A 16,986-nucleotide genomic window follows, 5' to 3' on the forward strand; every position below is an offset into this window, starting at 1 on the left:
TCCTTTTATTTAATTTTTACTTTTGAGACAGAGTTTCTCTGTGTAGCCCAGGCTGGACTCACACTCACAGAGATCCACCTGCCTCTGCCTCCTGAGTGCTGGGATTAAAGGTGTGCACCACCACACCCAGCTGGGGCATGTCTCTAAGGGTGGGCTACTGGGCTGTACTCCAGCTCGCTCACATTTCTTTGAGTATCAAGGGACAATGTGGACGTTTGTGGCAGACTGAAAATTGAGAGACACAACAGAAAAAGTGGTCTCAAAAACTCTCTGCTGGGCCATCTACAAGGTAAAATTTTAAATATTTAAACATAGGAAATAAACTGGAGCCAGGGTCTGGGGTATAAACCACCTGCAGAGGGCGCTAGAGACCGCCTGCAGCCTCCAGTCGCCATGAATCGGGCACCAGAGTGTCCCAGAGGCTCAGTGCCCAAGGACCGACTCCAGCCAGGCTGGTGCCTCTGCGTCCAGTTCTGCCCTTTGTAGTTGAGTTTGACGGTCCCATGACAAGAAGATGACAGGTCTGACAGGACCTGGTACGCCTCCTACAAGTGCTCAAACTGCCAGTGCTCTTTATTTTTTCCTTGCTTCAGGACAAGGACTCATGTAGCCCAGGCTGGACCCAAGTCTTCAAGCTGCTAAGGGTAACCTTGAACTCTCCACCCTCTGGCCTGCACCTCTTATACTGGGATGACAGGTGTGTGCCACTGTACCCAGCAACGGTGTTTCCAGCGATTTCTGACCCAAGAAAGCGAGGAAGCAGGAGGCATCCACTGTGAATGAGGTGGGTGTGGTGTCTGGTGAGGGGGTGCATTTTATCGCCCTGGGTGTGGGTGCATTTGTGTGGAGGTCAGAGGACAAACGGGTGAGTCAGCTCTCTCCTACAAGGTGGAGCCTGGGGATAGAACCCAGGTCTGCAGGCTTCGCTACGGGGCCTTTTACCTGCTGAGTCAGCTCTCAGGGCCAATCTGCTTCAGATGGTCGGTCAATGCCCCGGAAGTCCCCCTTCCCCGGGCGCGTCCCCCGCAGGGCTGTTTCCTCAGCCCCTTCCTTCTTTCTAAGCTGCTGGCCTCAGGCATCCTGTCACAGAGGGGGAGGCTGCCGGCTGCACAGGCTCTGGAGTCCTGTGGGGTTGGGGTGCCTCCACATCTGCTGAGTTCATTACCACAGGGAGACTCATCCCTGAGGAGGAAACTCCAGAAGTCAGACCCCGCAGGGACCAAGAAGATGGCTGGGTAGGCGCACTGCTTGCTGTTCGGGTGTGAGGGCCCTGAGTTCGAATCCCGGGCAACCCTGTAAAAAGCTGGGCCTGGGGCAGAGACAGGGGCATCCTTGGGGCTTGGTGGCCGGCAAGTCTAGCTGACCGGGGAGTGAGGGACTCTGTCCCCAACACTGCAGTGGAGAACCCTAGGGTGAGGCTCCTGACTTCTGGCCTCCATACACACACCTGCGCGCGCGTACGCACGCGCACACACACACACACACACACACACACACACACGCCTGCACACACACACACACACACACACACACACACACACACACGCCTGCACACACACACACACACCTGCGCGCGCGTGTGCACACACACACACACGTGTGCACACACACACACACATACACACGCCTGCACACACACATACACCCACACACACACACCTGCACACACACACACATACACACAGACACACGCCTGCACACACACACACACCTGCACACACACACACACACACACCTGCACACACACACACACACACACACACACACACACACACCATACACCCGCCTGCACACACAGACACAGACACACACACATACACACCAAAATCACCACACAAGGAACCAAGGCAACCAACACACCGATTCTCAGGGTGAGTGCACACAGCTGGCCAGAATGTGAACCCACAGCCAACACACCAAATGGGGTGGCGTTTGCCCTTGGAAAGAATGAGGCCTCAAGGCAGCCATGCGCCTGACTACAGTTTATTTGAGGGGTTTCCACGGTGCTCTCAGGAAGGTGTTTTGGGGTCCGGGTCGTCACACCTCCGAAGCGTTTTCTTTCTAACACAAGTTCCCAGGGGAGGAAGAGCCGCTGCAGCCACAGGTCACTCCTTTCGGGCCGGAAGGTCTGGGGGTGTCTCTCGCGTGGACCTCCTGCTTTGGAAGCTGAGGCAGGACCAAGAGCAGCGGGGGTCTGGCTTCTTCCACACGGGAGGGGGCTCCCTGGGAGGATGAGGTCTACCTGGGGGGGGGGTGCAGAGTAGGGGCCAGCGTTAGTCTGTGGGGCCCCTGTGGGACACGCCGAGTTCCACGCAGTAAGTGCCTTGGCGGGAAGGGGCATCCACCGATGACCTTGACAGTTAGAGGGACAGCAGCCACGTGAACCACGTCTCCAGTTCAAGTCTAGTGTGGGGCTGGGGAGACGGACGGCTCAGCATGCTTGCTGCACAGGCGTCAGGACCTGAGTTCGAACCCCCAGAACCCGGGGGGAGAGGGGAAGGAGGAGGGAGAAGCAGGCTGCCTGTGGTGCACACTTGTAGCCCAGCACAATGGCTCTCTGGCCAGCCTAGCCTGCTTGGCCAGTCACAGGCCTGCAAGAGACCCTATCTCAAAATACACTCTCAGACGCAGCCCTGCTTGAGCGCGGGGCTGGAGCTGGGCTGTGGGAGCGGCCAGCTGTGGGGTCCCTTCCTGGGAGGCCACACGGGCGGGCTGGCTGGAGAGCCAGTGACTGGTGACAGCTGACTGAGCGCGGCTATGGGTGCTGCGCTTGTGCTCAGGCCGGCGGGGCTCAGGGGAGGGGCGACCGGCGAGATGCCGGGGAGGCTGACGCCCGCCCGAGACGGTCCTCTTTCCACGCGCGTACACAGTGTACCGAGATCAAATGGACGAGTAAGAGGGGATCCGTGAGAAACTCTGCTCCTGGCCCGGAAGACACCCGAAACCGCCCCGCCCAGCCAGGGCAGGCCCTCGGGTCTCACCATGAGGACGTCGAGGAAGCTCCGGCCGCGGCAGTCACAAGTACATGGTGTCGATTTGGTTTCTGTATTTCTGGGTTATGATACGTCTCCGGAGTTTTGATGTCGGCCCTGTGGAGAAAGGAGACATTAGTCAGGTTGTGAAGGGAAAAATTCCACACTTACCGTGGGCAACCAGGGACAGGGTCCCAGGGCTGCTCCTGCTGTCACTGAGAGGGGACAGGGGATGTCCACACGGACTGGCGGAAGAGGGGGCGCTGCCTGTGATAGAGCTCTTTTTCAAGATTTATTTTATTTTTAATTATGTGTCTATATGTGGTGTGTGTGTGTGTGTGTGTGTGTGTGTGTGTGAGTGCATCGTGCAAAGAGGCCAGAAGAGGGCATCTGATCCCTTGCAGCTGGAATTACAGATGGCTGTGAGCTGCCCAACTTGGTTGGGATCTGAAGTCCAGTCCTTGGCGGGGAGAGGGGAGGGGGCTCTAACCACTGGGCACCCTCTCCAGCCCATGGTGGGGAGTTCTCATGTTAGCTCCAGAGCATGAATGCGTCCGTCCTAGGGAAGAGGCAGTACATGGAGGCCAGCTGGGAGCTGGATGCAGTTGGTAAAGGCAGCGGTGTCCCATGTCCTAGCTGGTCCCGCAGACCTAACCCCCAGAGAAGAGTATGGCCCAGAGGCGCCCTCTGAGGTCCAGGCCAGGCTACTCACCTAGCTCTCCACCATGGATGGAAAAATCCTTCTCCAAGATGACCCACTTCCGAATTCTCTGAGCGTCAGAGATCGCTTCCTGGTTCACGATGTCTATGCCACACTGGATGGCGGTGTAGACCAGCGGGTCCCGCAGCTTCACTATGTCCGAGACGGTGTTCGCCATGCTGCCCAGCCCCCGGCAGAAGTTGATGGCCTCCAGGCTCAGCTTGTCCAGGGGCTCCCCGCTCCTCCGGTCTGTCTCACACTGCCCCAGGACAACCCGTCACCGCGCATGCTCCCCAGGCATCCGGACCCCAGCCCAGACCAGAGGCGGCGCCTGGGCTCCAGCCACCTGCAGCCAGCGCCCCGACTCTGGGGCTGGGCGGCCCCGGCTTACCTTCAGCGTCAGCAGCATGCTCAGGAACTTGGCCTTGTCGCCCACCAGCACGGCGTTGCTGATGATGGGGATCTTCTCCTTCACCAGGGTCTCGATGGGGATGGGGGGCACATTTTCACCACCAGCAGTGATCAGGATTTCTGGAACGAGAGCCCAGCTTGGTACAGGGCCCCACCTACCTGAGACCAGGCTAGAGGTTTCTACGGATTCTTTTCAGGCACCCCAAGTCCGCACCCACGCCTGCTTCCCTCCCAACATCTATGTTCTCAGGACCCCACAGGGACAGAATCTGTCCTGTTAGCTTTTGTCAACTTGCCAAGCCAGGGTCTCCTGGGAAGATAGATCTAACCAGAAAACTTCTCCAGCAGATTGGCCTGTGGGGCATTTTCTCAATTAGTGATCAATGGGGAAGGCCCAGTCCACTGTGGGTGGTGCCATCCCTGGGCTGCTGGTCCTGGGTTCTATTAGAAAGCAGGCTGAGCAAAGCGTGGAGAACAAGCCAGTAAACAGCACCCTCCATGGCCTCTGCCTCAGCTCCTGCCTCCAGGTTCCTGCCCTGACTCTCTGGATGATGGAGTGAGTGCAGCCTGAGCTGTAAGCTGAATAAACCCTTCCCTCCCCAAGCTGCTTAATAGTGGTCACTATTGTGATGGAGCACACCGGAGCGTTCTGTGGAGTTGTTTTCACCGTGCAGCCCAGGCTAGCCCCAGACTGCAGGTCTCCTGCCCCAGCCTCCACCCAGTGCTGTGGTGATGGGGGGGGGACACAACATCTTTGAAGCTTCCCTCACATTCCGAGGCCTCTCCCGGCTGGCTCTTCCAGCCTCTCCACTGCTCGGCAGAGCCAACAGGGCAGCTCCAGTCTCACTCCAGGGGCACAGGTCACAGGTCTGGAGCAACCTGCCCCCAGTGTGACTGGGAGGGACCCCGATGATCTGGGAACGCTGCTTTTCCCCGTGTCCCTGGTACCTGCACCCTAATATCCTCTGTACTGCCGGTACCCTGGCAGCCTGGGCACTCCAATAGTCCCTGCTAGTTCCCAGCACACTTGGCACTCTTTGCCCCAAGTGTGCCTGGTACCTTTGATTCGGCCAGTGATGTAAAGGAAGTCCTGGCTGTCCACGCGGCCCATGTCCCCAGAGTGTAGCCAGCCCTCATCATCAAGAATCTCCAGTGTGGCGTCCTCCCTGTCCAGGTAGCCCATGAAGACGTGCCGGCCCCATATGCAGACCTCGCCCACGCCATCTTTGTTCTGCTGGTACAGCATATTCTTGCAGCCATTTAAGACCTTGCCACAGCTGCCGGGGATGTGACGAGAGGGGTGCGTCAGAGACAGGGTGGCGCCGACCACCCGGGTCCTCCCACACCACCAGCCCAGAGTCCTGAGGTTCCTTGGCTGTCTGTCTCAGTGGCAATCGTTCTGACCCAGTGCTCAGGTTCTCCACATCCTGTGTGTTTGGAAGTTGTTTCCACATCCTCCCCGAAGACCTCCGATGAACCACCTCCCCTACGAGAACACTGGGGACAGCAGCCGCGTGAGGGCCAGGACCCTAACCCTAGCCCTAAAGTGTTGGGTATTGAACCCTGGTTCCCGGCATGAATGCAGAGCGTTCTTATCCTCTATGCCATTTCAGCACCTGGACAATGGATGTATAAGTAGCACTTTTATATTCTAAAACCCTAACCCCTAACCTTACCCTAACCCTGACCCTAACCTTAACCCCTAGCCCTAACCCTAACCCTAACCTTAACCCTAACCCTAACCCTGAGGACCCTAACCCTAAGCCCAACTCTAAACTGAACCCTGAGGACCCTAACCCTGAGGACAATAACCCCTAACCCTAACCCTAACCCTAACCCTAACCCCTAACCTTAACCCTAGCCCTAACCCTAACCCTAACCCCTAACCCTAACCCTAACCCTAACCCGAACCCGAACCCGAACCCTAACCCTGAGGACCCTAACCCTAACCCCTAACCCTAACCCTGAGGACCCTAACCCTAACCCTAACCCTAACCCTAACCCTGAGGACCCTAACCCTAACCCTAACCCTGAGGACCCTAACCCTAACCCTGAGGACCCTAACTCTAACCCTAACCCTTAACCTTAGCCCTAACCCTAACCCTAACCCTAGCCCTAAATGTCACAAGCTGGAATCTCCTCAGAGAAGTAGTGTGTGGAGAGCTGCTTTCAACCTCATGAGACGAGGCACAGAAGGGAAACTGAGGCAGCACTTTGTGTCCATTGGCTTGTAGAAACACACTGTAAGCAGCCATATGGCTGCCATCCTAGCGCTGGGAGGTGGACACAGGAGGTTCATCCTCAGTCCAGCCATCAGTGTGACCACTGTCCTGCTAAAATGGCATGATGGGACATGGGTGAAGGCCGCACTCAGCTGAGGGGGACCCAAGGACACCATCAACTTCCAGCCATTCCTCCTCCTCCATTGCCTCTTCATCTCTTCTGCCGTCCTTGTCTTTAGCATTATTGTTATTTGGGCCCCTCGGCCTTCTGCACGCTGGCAAACCTCACGCCCCTCGGCCTTCTGCACGCTGGCAAACCTCACGCCCCTCGGCCTTCTGCACGCTGGCAAACCTCACGCCCCTCAGCCTTCTGCACGCTGGCAAACCTCACGCCCCTCGGCCTTCTGCACGCTGGCAAACCTCACGCCCCTCGGCCTTCTGCACGCTGGCAAACCTCACGCCCCTCAGCCTTCTGCACGCTGGCAAACCTCACGCCCCTCGGCCTTCTGCACGCTGGCAAACCTCACGCAGAAGCAGAAAGCCTGACACGCAATACGGTGGCAGGAACGGCGTCAAGAGACTTAGGATTTTGGAAGAGGTTAGCAGAGGTTAGCCTCCACAGTAGAGGCTCCCTGCAGCGCGCCTGTGTTAGGTTTACTGTGGCACACTGCAGGGACAGCTGGGCTGTGCAGAAGCCACAGAGGAGCTGTAGAGATGCCTGAGATGGAAGACAATGGGGTTCTGAGGTCACATGACAGACACGTAAGTGACACTGGGGGGAACCGTGTGTCAGGCAGCAATCTCTTCCTCTGCACTGGAACAAGGAGGCTTCTTAAAACTCAGTAATGCAAACTCACAAGTCTTGAGAAGTTCCTGAAACTTACAAGGCCTCAGGGCCCAGCCCCAGATTCCACCAACAGTAACATTCCCAGGGAGATGCTTGGAGTTGTCTGCCTGTGAAATGTGCAGGGGTTTTGGATGTGTCCCAGGCTGCGGTGGATTTGTAAGTGATGCTCTGCCTTTGAGTCTACATGTGCTCCTGTCAGTGACCCCTGACCCGCAGTCTAGAAATCACCCCAATAAGTGTGTTAGGCTGCACTTGGGAGGAAGTGCTTCTTTGGTATTTTTAGCGCTCTATCAGGTCTTCCAAGAAAAGTCACACAACATGATAGATGGTTCTAGAACAAGTGCCCATCCCAGAAGGCTGTGTGATAAGCCAGAGGCCTGAGGCTGGGAGGCTGGAGAGGCTCTCAGGATACCCAGGTCCAGGATGTCAGCCAGCGGTTACCACCCCCTTCACGCCCTCACCCCACGACACTGGGGACCTGGGGCCGCGGCAGCCTGGTACCTCAGAACTCTGTAGACGGTCCTGCTGGAGACCGAGTGGGGTCCACAGCTCTCAGTCATCCCATAGATCTCTCCAATAGGGATGTCCAGACTGAGGAAGAACTCGGAGACATCCTGGGAGAGGGGCGCGGCCCCGCTGTAGAAGGAGTGGCAGTGGTCCAGGCCCAGGGAGGTCCGGACCTTCGCGAACACCAGGGCCTTGGCCATGCGGTAGTTTATGGGGATGTCTCGCTTCCTGGGAAGGGCATCATCAAGGAGACCCAGCTGCAGGTGGCAGAGCCTCCTCTGTGCCCCCACACCCATCGCAGGACACGCTGCCTACCCCAGCATCCGCTTGGTGTTGGTCTTCAGGCCGAGTATCTTCGCCCAGGTAAACGCCTTCTTCCTCAGGCTGGAGGACCTCGATACATTTTCCTTGATGTTCTCCTGCATCTTCTCCCAAACACAAGGCACCCCCAGGAAGACGGTAGGCTTCACCTCCTGAAGAGTGTACACCAGGGTGCCCTGCCCGGAACAGAGCACCTTCAGGAACTGTACATGTCCCTCTCCCTTCCTCAAGAGCAGCCTTTGGACCAGGCGTGAGGACAACGCCCTGGCTCCACAGCAGCCAGTCAGGCTCAGATTCATTCACCCCCACACATGCATGTTTGCACGTGTGCACATGTGTGCAAGTACATGAGTGTGCAAGTGCGTGCATGTGTGAGCACATGTGTGCACGTGTGAGTACATGTGTGCATGTGTGTGAATAGGTGTGCATGTGTATATGTGTATATGCTCGTGTGTGCATGTGTGTGCAAGAACATACAAACCAGTCCACAGACAACGTTTTACATTTATGATCATCTGCTTTCAGCACCTGTCTTATGAGTAGTTCCCTGCAGCTGGGAAAGGTGCAAACAGTCATGCGTGTCTTACAATCGTACTTCTCACCCAACATGAAAATCAACTCTAAATGAAGCTAAAAGCAGAGAGCACATGAAGGAAAACGGGAAATCTTTGTCATAGCAGAGCATGGGGGAAATCAATAACCCAAACCTCATCAAAGCCAAACTCCCTTCATGCTTCAGAAGCCCGTGAAGGAAAAACAAAGCCAGAGAACTGGGAGAGACATTTGCAGATCATGGCACCTGGTAAGGATTCATTACCTGAACATGTAAAGAACGCTCAAAGATCAGTGTGATTAGACATACAAAGAAAACGTTAAATGCAAAAGATTTGAACAGAAATTAAATCCGAGGAGCCCTCCACCTCCCTTCAGACAAGAGCAAGCCTCCCAACGACATCAACCAAATACGGCCAACCAGACGCCGAGGGGAGGCTGGAGGTGATCGAGATGTATTGTATGAGAAGAATAAAGAAAAAGAAAAAAGGGGACAAACATTTGAAAAAAGAAAGAAAGAAATGAGATCCAGGCAGTCAGTGAACCCGCAAAGATGTTCAGCGTCACTAATAATGAGAGAAATGTCGGTGAGGACGGTGACCATCCATTTCACACCCTGAGATGTGAGTGGGTGTGACACTTTAAAAAACGGAAACATGACTTGCATTGGAAGGTGATGGAGCAGTGGGGAACCCGGTCAACCATCCCACACTTGATGAAGATGTCTGTAAAGGGGAAACGTTCGAGACCCTTGGGTCAGTGGAGACATGATGCAAAGATCTGGGCACCAGGCTCTGTGTTGAGTGCTGACCCTGCATCCCATCCCATTCTACAAACCAAACGCCAGCCGCCACACACACGGAGGGCAGGGGAGGAAGGCCAGCGTCCAGCACCTGAGGCTCGGCTGCCAAGCAATCCCCAGAGACGGTCTGCTCTGCTCCACAGCACCGGGGTTATGGCATGCAGGTGGCCACGCCAGCTTTTAACATGAGTGTTGGGGATTTGAACTCAGGTCCTAATCGTCGTGCAGCAAGTAGCTGTCTCTGCAGTGTGAGCATCAGCCCTGCTATCTGTGGTATGCCATGTCCCTGGGGCCCACGGAGGGAACACGTCCCACCAGAAAGCATCCATGTGATGACATCATGGCAGGAGACGTCATATTGAAAACCTCAGCGCCCTGGTTATCTGGATCACTCCTGGCCATGTGTGACTTCTTTTTCCTTCACTTTCTTTACGGCACTCCTGTGGAGGTCAGAGGACACCTGGAAGGAATCTGTTCTTCCATCGTGTGGGGACTGGGGATCAAACTCAGGTCCTCGGGCCCCATGTCCATGCAGCCACACACGTCACTGCTCCCGGGACCCCGACGCCTTTCCCCTTTCCTCTTTCACCAGCACTCACTGTAAATTTAAACTTTAATATAAATTCAAAAAGTAACAATAAATTAAGGATCTTGAGAAATCAGGTTTTCTGGGTGATCACGTGGCTCAGTGTCCTGACGAGGGTCATACAGGAGGAGGACAGGGACTTCAGGAGGGGCCTGAGGCCCGCAGGTGTGTTGTGTGATTGCACATGTATGTATGGCATCTGTGTGTTTACATGTTCATATGTTTGTATTTATGTTTGCCACTATACATAAATGTATACTGTGTTTATCTGTATGTGTGCGTGTCTATGTTTATCATTTGTATGCATTTTTGGTTAGTGTTTTGGCAACTTGAAACAAACTAGAGTCATTTGGGAAGAAGATTTCCAATTTAGAAAATGCCTCCACCAGATTGGCCTGGGGGGCATTTACTTAATTAGTGATTGATGGGGAGGCCCAGCCCACTGTGGGTGGTGCCATCTCTGGGCTGCTGGTCCTGGGTTCTCTAAGAAAGCAGACTGAGGAAGCCATGGAGAACAAGCCAGTAAGCAGCACCCTCCATGGCCTCTGCCTCAGCTCCTGCCTCTAGGTACCTGCCCTGTGTGAGTTCTTGTCCTGACTTCCTTCAGTGATGGAGTATGATGTGTAAGCATAGGCCAGAGAAACCCTCTCCTTCCCAAGCTGCTTTTGATCAAGGTTATTGTTGGGGGTTTTGCTGTGGGATGTTCTGTATGGCAAATGTGTTGCTCTGATTGGTTAGTAAATAAAACACTGATTGGCCAGTAGTCAGGAAGGAGGAAGTATAGGCGGGACAAGGAGGAGAAGAATTCTGGGGAGTGGAAGGCTGAGTCAGAGACACTGCCAGCCACCGCCATGACAAGCCGCATGTGAAGATGCCGATAAGGCACGAGCCATGTGGCAAGGTATAGATTTATAGAAATGGGTTAATTTAAGATATAAGAACAGTTAGCAAGAAGCCTGGTATGGCCATACAGTTTGTAAGCAATATTAGTCTCTGTGTTTACTTGGTTGGGTCTGAGCAGCTGTGGGACTGGCAGGTGAGAGAGATTTGTCCTGACTGTGGGCCAGGCAGGAAAACTCTAGCTACAGGGTTTTTGTTCTTTTGAGGGGCCCATCACTCTGCTCCCAGATAAATCACTCACAGAGGCCTATTCTTAATTATCAATGCCTGGCCTTAGCTTGCCAGCTTTCCTTAATTTATCCCATCTACCTTTTGTCTCTGTGTTTTTCCCATTCTCTTACTTCTGTAAATCTTACTCTGTCGTCTGTGGCTGGCAGTGTGTGTAGCTGGGTAGCTGGTGCCTGGAGTCCTCCTCCTCCTCTGGATCCTAGCTCTTCCTCTCATCCATCTCTATTTTTCTCCTCCCAGATTTCTCCTTCTATGTATTCTCTCTGCCTGCCAGCCCCACCTATCCTTTCTCCTGCCTCCCTATTGGCTGTTCAGTTCTTTATTAGACCATCAGGTGTTTTAGACAGGCACAGTAACACAGCTTCACAGAGTTAAACAAATGCAACATAAACAAAAGTAACACACCTTAAAATAATATTCTACTACATTTCCCTCCTTTTTGTCTAAATAAAAGTTTTAACTTTAACATACTAAAACTACATACAACAAAACAATTATCAAATATCAATTACATTTACAATAGTCTCTCCATTTGTAGTTAGCGTTTCAAAGAAAATAATGCATTATCTATCCTATCTTAGTAAATTCAAAGTTTTACATCTAACTTACTTTCTATCATAATTAAGAAAAGCTGCAACTATAACTATCTAGTCTTCAACTCCATCAAAGACCCAGAAGGGTGTATTATTATCTAACAACAGAGACATTTGGCTGCCTTGACAGTCACCCAAAGTTCCTCTGCAATGCTCGGGCACCCATCTTCAGCTTACAGGTCCAGAGTATCTGGCATACTTTCCAGTGAAGCAGGAATTTTGGAGAACTGTCCTGCCTTGTTTTGGCAAAGTTCAACAGTCTTTTTCCTGTGTGTCCTGCATGTCCAGTCTACATAGCACATTGTCAGCAGTCAAAGGCAAAAGCAATTTCTTTGCCTAGTGGCTAACCTTGCCACAATGAAAGCAAACTCCATAAGGAGTTTCTTCAATGTCCATCGTCCTCTCTGAAGTAAATTGGTACTTCCAGAAACAGATGTGTCTCATTGTCATGAAAACTTTAAATTAACCAAACATTTTAAATGCAATATTCTGCAGGTCTTTGAAAGATTTGAAGACCATCTACCTATCTAGACTATGTCTCTATATAATCTGGAAAGCATACCTAACATATCTACAAATTTGATTATTATAAATGACTAACCACTGACCTATGTTTCCTGGTTAGCCTATATAGTTTATAATGACAGCTTTCAAAAACTAGAACTTTACATTACATTTTTAAATAAACTGCATAGGTACAATACCTCAAACAAAAACAGAAACATATATACAATATGTTGTAACAAAAATAACCTTAAATTTTTATCAATATATGAAAATCATTTAAACAAGAGTAGAAACATATACAGTGTAACAAAACTAACTTTAATTTTGTATTATATACTATATTGCCCTAAATGAAAACAAACATCCATAATCCATCAAATAAACAACCCCCCAACTCTTGGGAGTGTGGGTGTAGTTTTCTCCGTACTTCTCCCTGCTGTCTGTGGACAAACTATCTTTAGATTCCCAGAGAGAAAACTCTGAGATAATGGCCAAGTCCTGGGAAGACCAGCAGTAAGCTTTGCTGATAGATATCACCACCTGTCAAGTTTCAGGAGGTCTCACCTGATCCAACCTGATCCATATTAACCCTGAGGGAATCCACAGCCTCTCATCTCCTGTGTGAACAAATCTCCAAAGCATTTTTTATTTCCACTTGACAAATATATTTTTACTTTTTAAAAGCTAAGGCTTTCCTAAAGCATATAGGCTGATTTATTTCAACAGTCCCCCTTTCAATTCCAGGTCTCTTTGCAGCTGTCCTTTGCTTTTCAACATTCAAAAAAATTCAAAATCAACACAATAACATACAGGATCCAGACATCTGTGTATTTCCCATCTTACGTGGTTTTTTTTTCTTTTAACTCTCTCTTTAAAGACTTTATTTTATAAACTATTCATTTTTTTCTATGACTATACCCTTTTCCTTTCCTTTCCTTTTTCTTTTCTTTTCTCCCCCCCCCCCCCCCCCCCGCCCCATGAGACAGGGTTTCTCTGTGTAGCTTTGTGCCTTTCCTGGAACTCACTTGGTAGTCAGTGGCCTTGAACTCACAGAGATCCGCCTGCCTCTGCCTCCCGAGTGCTGAGATTAAAGGTGTGTGCCACCACCGCCCGGCTCCTTTTCCTTTTCTTAAGCCTACACACATTGTTAAACACATTGTAACCTGCTTAGAAGTTTTTCTGTCTCGACCCCTTTTATTGCACATCTTCAGCCTTTTTTGTCCATACGAGCAAACCTTAGGCTGCTAACAGACACCTGGATCCTCTGAGTGTGGCACTCAGCTGGCTCTGCCCACTTCTTGGGTCATGAAAACCAAGCATGAAACTTGAGGCTGGTTTGTTGGAGGTTTGTCTGACCAGGAACTGCCTTCAGCCTTCCTAGAGCTCTAGAATGCCAATGCTTGCACTGCGGCAGGTGTTTTTTACTTAGTTTTTTTCTCCTACTTAACATACTAGCTGCTCAAGGGCTCAGTGACCAGCAGAAACTGTCCCGCAGAAACTCTTAAAGGAGCTATATGTATATTTTTTCAGCTTTCTCAGGCCCTACATGGAAATACAAGCCTCACATTGGACACCAAAGTGTTGGTTTTTTTCTCTTTTGGGGGGCCCACCACCCAGCTCCCAAACAAATCGTATACCAAGGCTTAGTCTTGATTATCAATGCCTGGCCTTAGCCTGGCTTGTTGCCAGCTCTCCTTAACTTACATTATCCTGCTTACCTTTTGGGCTTTTCGAATTCTCTTACTTCTGTAAATCTTACTCTTACTCTGTGGCTGGCTGTGTGTGTAGCTGGGTAGCTGGTGCCTGGAGTCCTCCTCCTCCTCTGGATCCTAGCTCTTCCTCTCATCCATCTCTATTTCTCTCCTCCCAGATTTCTCCTTCTATGTATTCTCTCTGCCTGCCAGCCCCACCTATCCTTTCTCCTGCCTCCCTATTGGCTGTTCAGGTCTTTATTAGACCATCAGGTGTTTTAGACAGGCAAAGTAACACAGCTTCACAGAGTTAAACAAATGCAACATAAACAAAAGTAACACACCTTCAAATAATACTCTACTACACAAGGTGTTTTATCACAACAATGGAAATCTTAACTGAGACAGTGTGTTTACATATATATATATATATATATATATATATATATATATATATATATGTAAACACATGTATGTGTTGCGACTGTGTTTATGATGTGTTTATGTGTGTGTGTCTGAATGTGTGAACTGTGTTCATGTGTGTTTTCCTGTGTTCACATGCACATGTATATTCATTGATGTTTGTTTATATGTGTTAGGGGTGAGACTGGAAGATAATGAGCAAGAGGAAGAATAGAGACAGAAGAAGAGGGGTCTGGAGACAGGCTCACTGGTTAGAGCACCTGATGTTCCTGCAGAGCACACAGGTTTGGTTCCCAGCATGCACATGGAGCCTCTTAACTGCCTGGAACTTCAGCTCAGGGGAACCAGTGCCCTCTTGGCTACTAGGGACACCAAGTATGCAATTGGGTACATACATACATGCCATGAACACTTATAAACACACAGACAATGATATGTTTTGAAGATGGAGGAAGAGGCCACAAGCCCAGGAATACAGGCAGCATTTTCTAGAAACTGGAAAAGGCAGGAAAATGGGCATTCCCCAAATGCTCCATGACAACCCAATCCTGGCGACAGCTGAGCTGAGCTTGCCCACAAGCACACACATGTGCTGAGCTTGTGGCCAGTGTCCACCTTGCAGGAGGACACGAAAGTTCCATGTCTTTGTAGTCATGTGGGGCAGCTGTGGCCCGACTCTCACACAGCTCCCCGGGGGTCTTTCGGGGTTGCTCCACCTCCTTTTCCTGGCTTGGATCTTTCCCCTGCCCCTTGCTGGTCTCACTTCCTTCCCATTTTTATACGACTGCAGTAAGTTACAACCCATCTCAGGCTTTGCTCCAGTTATCCCGACCAGGGACAAACAAAGCAATCAGCAGCCCAGCTCACAGTGGAACACTGACTACGGGAAGAAAAGCCGAGGGCACCAATGCCGCCCGACTGAAAAACAAAGGCTCCTGATAACTCCGGGAAAAACTAAGTTGAAGCAGACAGGGCTGGGGCCTTGTGGTCAGCCCCCTGTTGCAGGAACCGAATCCTCTAACACATAGGGAAACAACAGATAATGAATCAAGAAATAGCAACATTATATACACCACAAACACTGGAATTGAATATGAAAGAAATCACCTGATATCTGAACTAAGTCTCACTTAAGGGGTAATCTGGAACACAGGAGAGGCAGCTTCTAACTCGCAGACTTATTTTATTCTATGTATATGAGTCATTTTCCCTGTGCGCGCGCGCGTGTGTGTGCGTGTGCGTGCGCGCATGCACCATGTGAACACCTGGTCCCACGGAGGCATTGAATCCTCTGCAACTGGAGTTACAGAACATTGTGAGCCGCCATGTGGGCGCTGGTAATTGAACCCAGGTCCCCTGAGGAGCAGCTGGTGCTTCTCAGGCCAGGATCTTCTCCCCAGACTTGAGCATGTGTGTGCATGCACAGCCCCACCCCCCCAACACACGTGCATAAGCATACATGAGTAAACACGGCTTTTTTAAGGGAGGAACTCACAAGACGGCTCAGTGGGTAAAAGCACTGGCCACCAAGCCAGATGACCTGAGTTTGTCTTCCACAGGGTAGAGGAGAGAACAGACCCTAAAATTTCCTCTGACCATCGTGTGCACACCACGGTGCACACCCCAATAAACAAATACATGCAAGAAATACTGAAACCACAGATTTTCATCGCCACTGCGGCCTCTCCCTGAGCTTGTTTAGGGTGCAGCCTACACACTGTTCATCAGGATAGGCAAGGAGAATTTACCCAGCTGTTTTCAATGCTGCGGAATGGAACAGAGAATGAAGTGGGAGAAAACGATTCTTAGACTTCTGGCCTGTCCGGTGGACAGACGCTGTCGGCTCCCCAAAGGCCACCCGACGCTTGGTGGGGCCCTCACCCAGCCTTACCCTGAGTGCATCTGGTTGAGCGAAGAAAGTGAGTGCCCCGATCTTTATGGGCATCCAGATGTCCATCATCTGGGCTGCAATGTGGCTGAGGGGCAGGTAGCTGACGATTATCTCCTGGCTCCCTGAGGCGTAGCTCAGATCCAGCTCACGCATCATGGCCCCTGCGGTCCATGTGATCTAGAAAACAAGGTAATTCAGAGCTCTGATGCCTTACCCGAGGACCACTGTGCACACGTGTGTGCACGTGCACACGTGAGGAGGCCTGAGACAGAGATCAGTTTTCTCCCTCAACTGCTCCCATCTTACTGTTTTGAAATTTTATTTCCTGGGGCTGGAGAGACGGCCCAATGGCTTGCTGCTCCTGCAGAGGATCCATTCAGTTCCCTGTACCTACATGGTGGCTCAGACACCCATAGCGCCAGTCCAGGGGATCACCTCTTCTGGCCTCTGAGGGTACCCACAGACACCTGCTCACTTGCTCTGTCTGTCTCTCTCTAACACACACAGACACACACACACACAGACACACACACACAGACACACACACACACATACACGTTTTCTTAAGCTATGGACTTCCCTGTGAGTGCATGTGTACCATCGGGGCAGGCTCTCTTCTGGAACTGGATACTTGTGGTTTGTGGCCAGGATAGCCTGGCAACCCTGTGCCTCTGTCCCACTCACAGCTGGAGTGAAGGGTCATGCAACACCTGGATGGTTATGTGGGTGCTGGGCTCCAAACTCCACCCCTAACCACTGCACCATCTCTCCAGCCCCCTCTGCCTTGTTTTTCAATACAGGGTTCCTCGCTGGACCTGGGGTTCAATGATTTG

At 51.4% G+C, this 16,986-nt stretch overlaps 1 protein-coding gene across 33 annotated transcripts in view; it reads right to left on the reverse strand.

Moving 5' to 3' along the window:
* Window positions 1–1,967: 1,967 nt before the first annotated feature.
* Window positions 1,968–16,986, reverse strand: part of Acsbg2 (acyl-CoA synthetase bubblegum family member 2) — a 46,946-nt gene continuing 31,927 nt past the window's right edge. For 11 of the 33 annotated variants that reach the window (XM_042267362.2, XM_076559779.1, XM_042267360.2 and 8 more), the window contains 8 exons: window positions 16,154–16,330; window positions 7,975–8,156; window positions 7,654–7,887; window positions 5,143–5,360; window positions 4,064–4,203; window positions 3,685–3,931; window positions 2,982–3,089; window positions 1,968–2,242 (listed from right to left, as the gene is read on the reverse strand). In XM_042267362.2, coding sequence (XP_042123296.1) covers window positions 3,016–3,089; window positions 3,685–3,931; window positions 4,064–4,203; window positions 5,143–5,360; window positions 7,654–7,887; window positions 7,975–8,156; window positions 16,154–16,330 — 1,272 coding nt within the window. In that variant the 3' untranslated portion in view covers window positions 1,968–2,242; window positions 2,982–3,015. Of the gene's footprint in view, window positions 2,243–2,382; window positions 2,404–2,981; window positions 3,090–3,684; window positions 3,932–4,063; window positions 4,204–5,142; window positions 5,361–7,653; window positions 7,888–7,974; window positions 8,157–16,153; window positions 16,331–16,986 lie in introns of those variants that run through there. The other 22 variants (XM_076559792.1, XM_076559790.1, XM_076559787.1 and 19 more) reach the window with 7 other exon arrangements.

The sequence above is a fragment of the Peromyscus maniculatus genome, chromosome 22 (genome assembly GCF_049852395.1).
Source record: "Peromyscus maniculatus bairdii isolate BWxNUB_F1_BW_parent chromosome 22, HU_Pman_BW_mat_3.1, whole genome shotgun sequence".
NCBI lineage: Eukaryota > Metazoa > Chordata > Mammalia > Rodentia > Cricetidae > Peromyscus > Peromyscus maniculatus.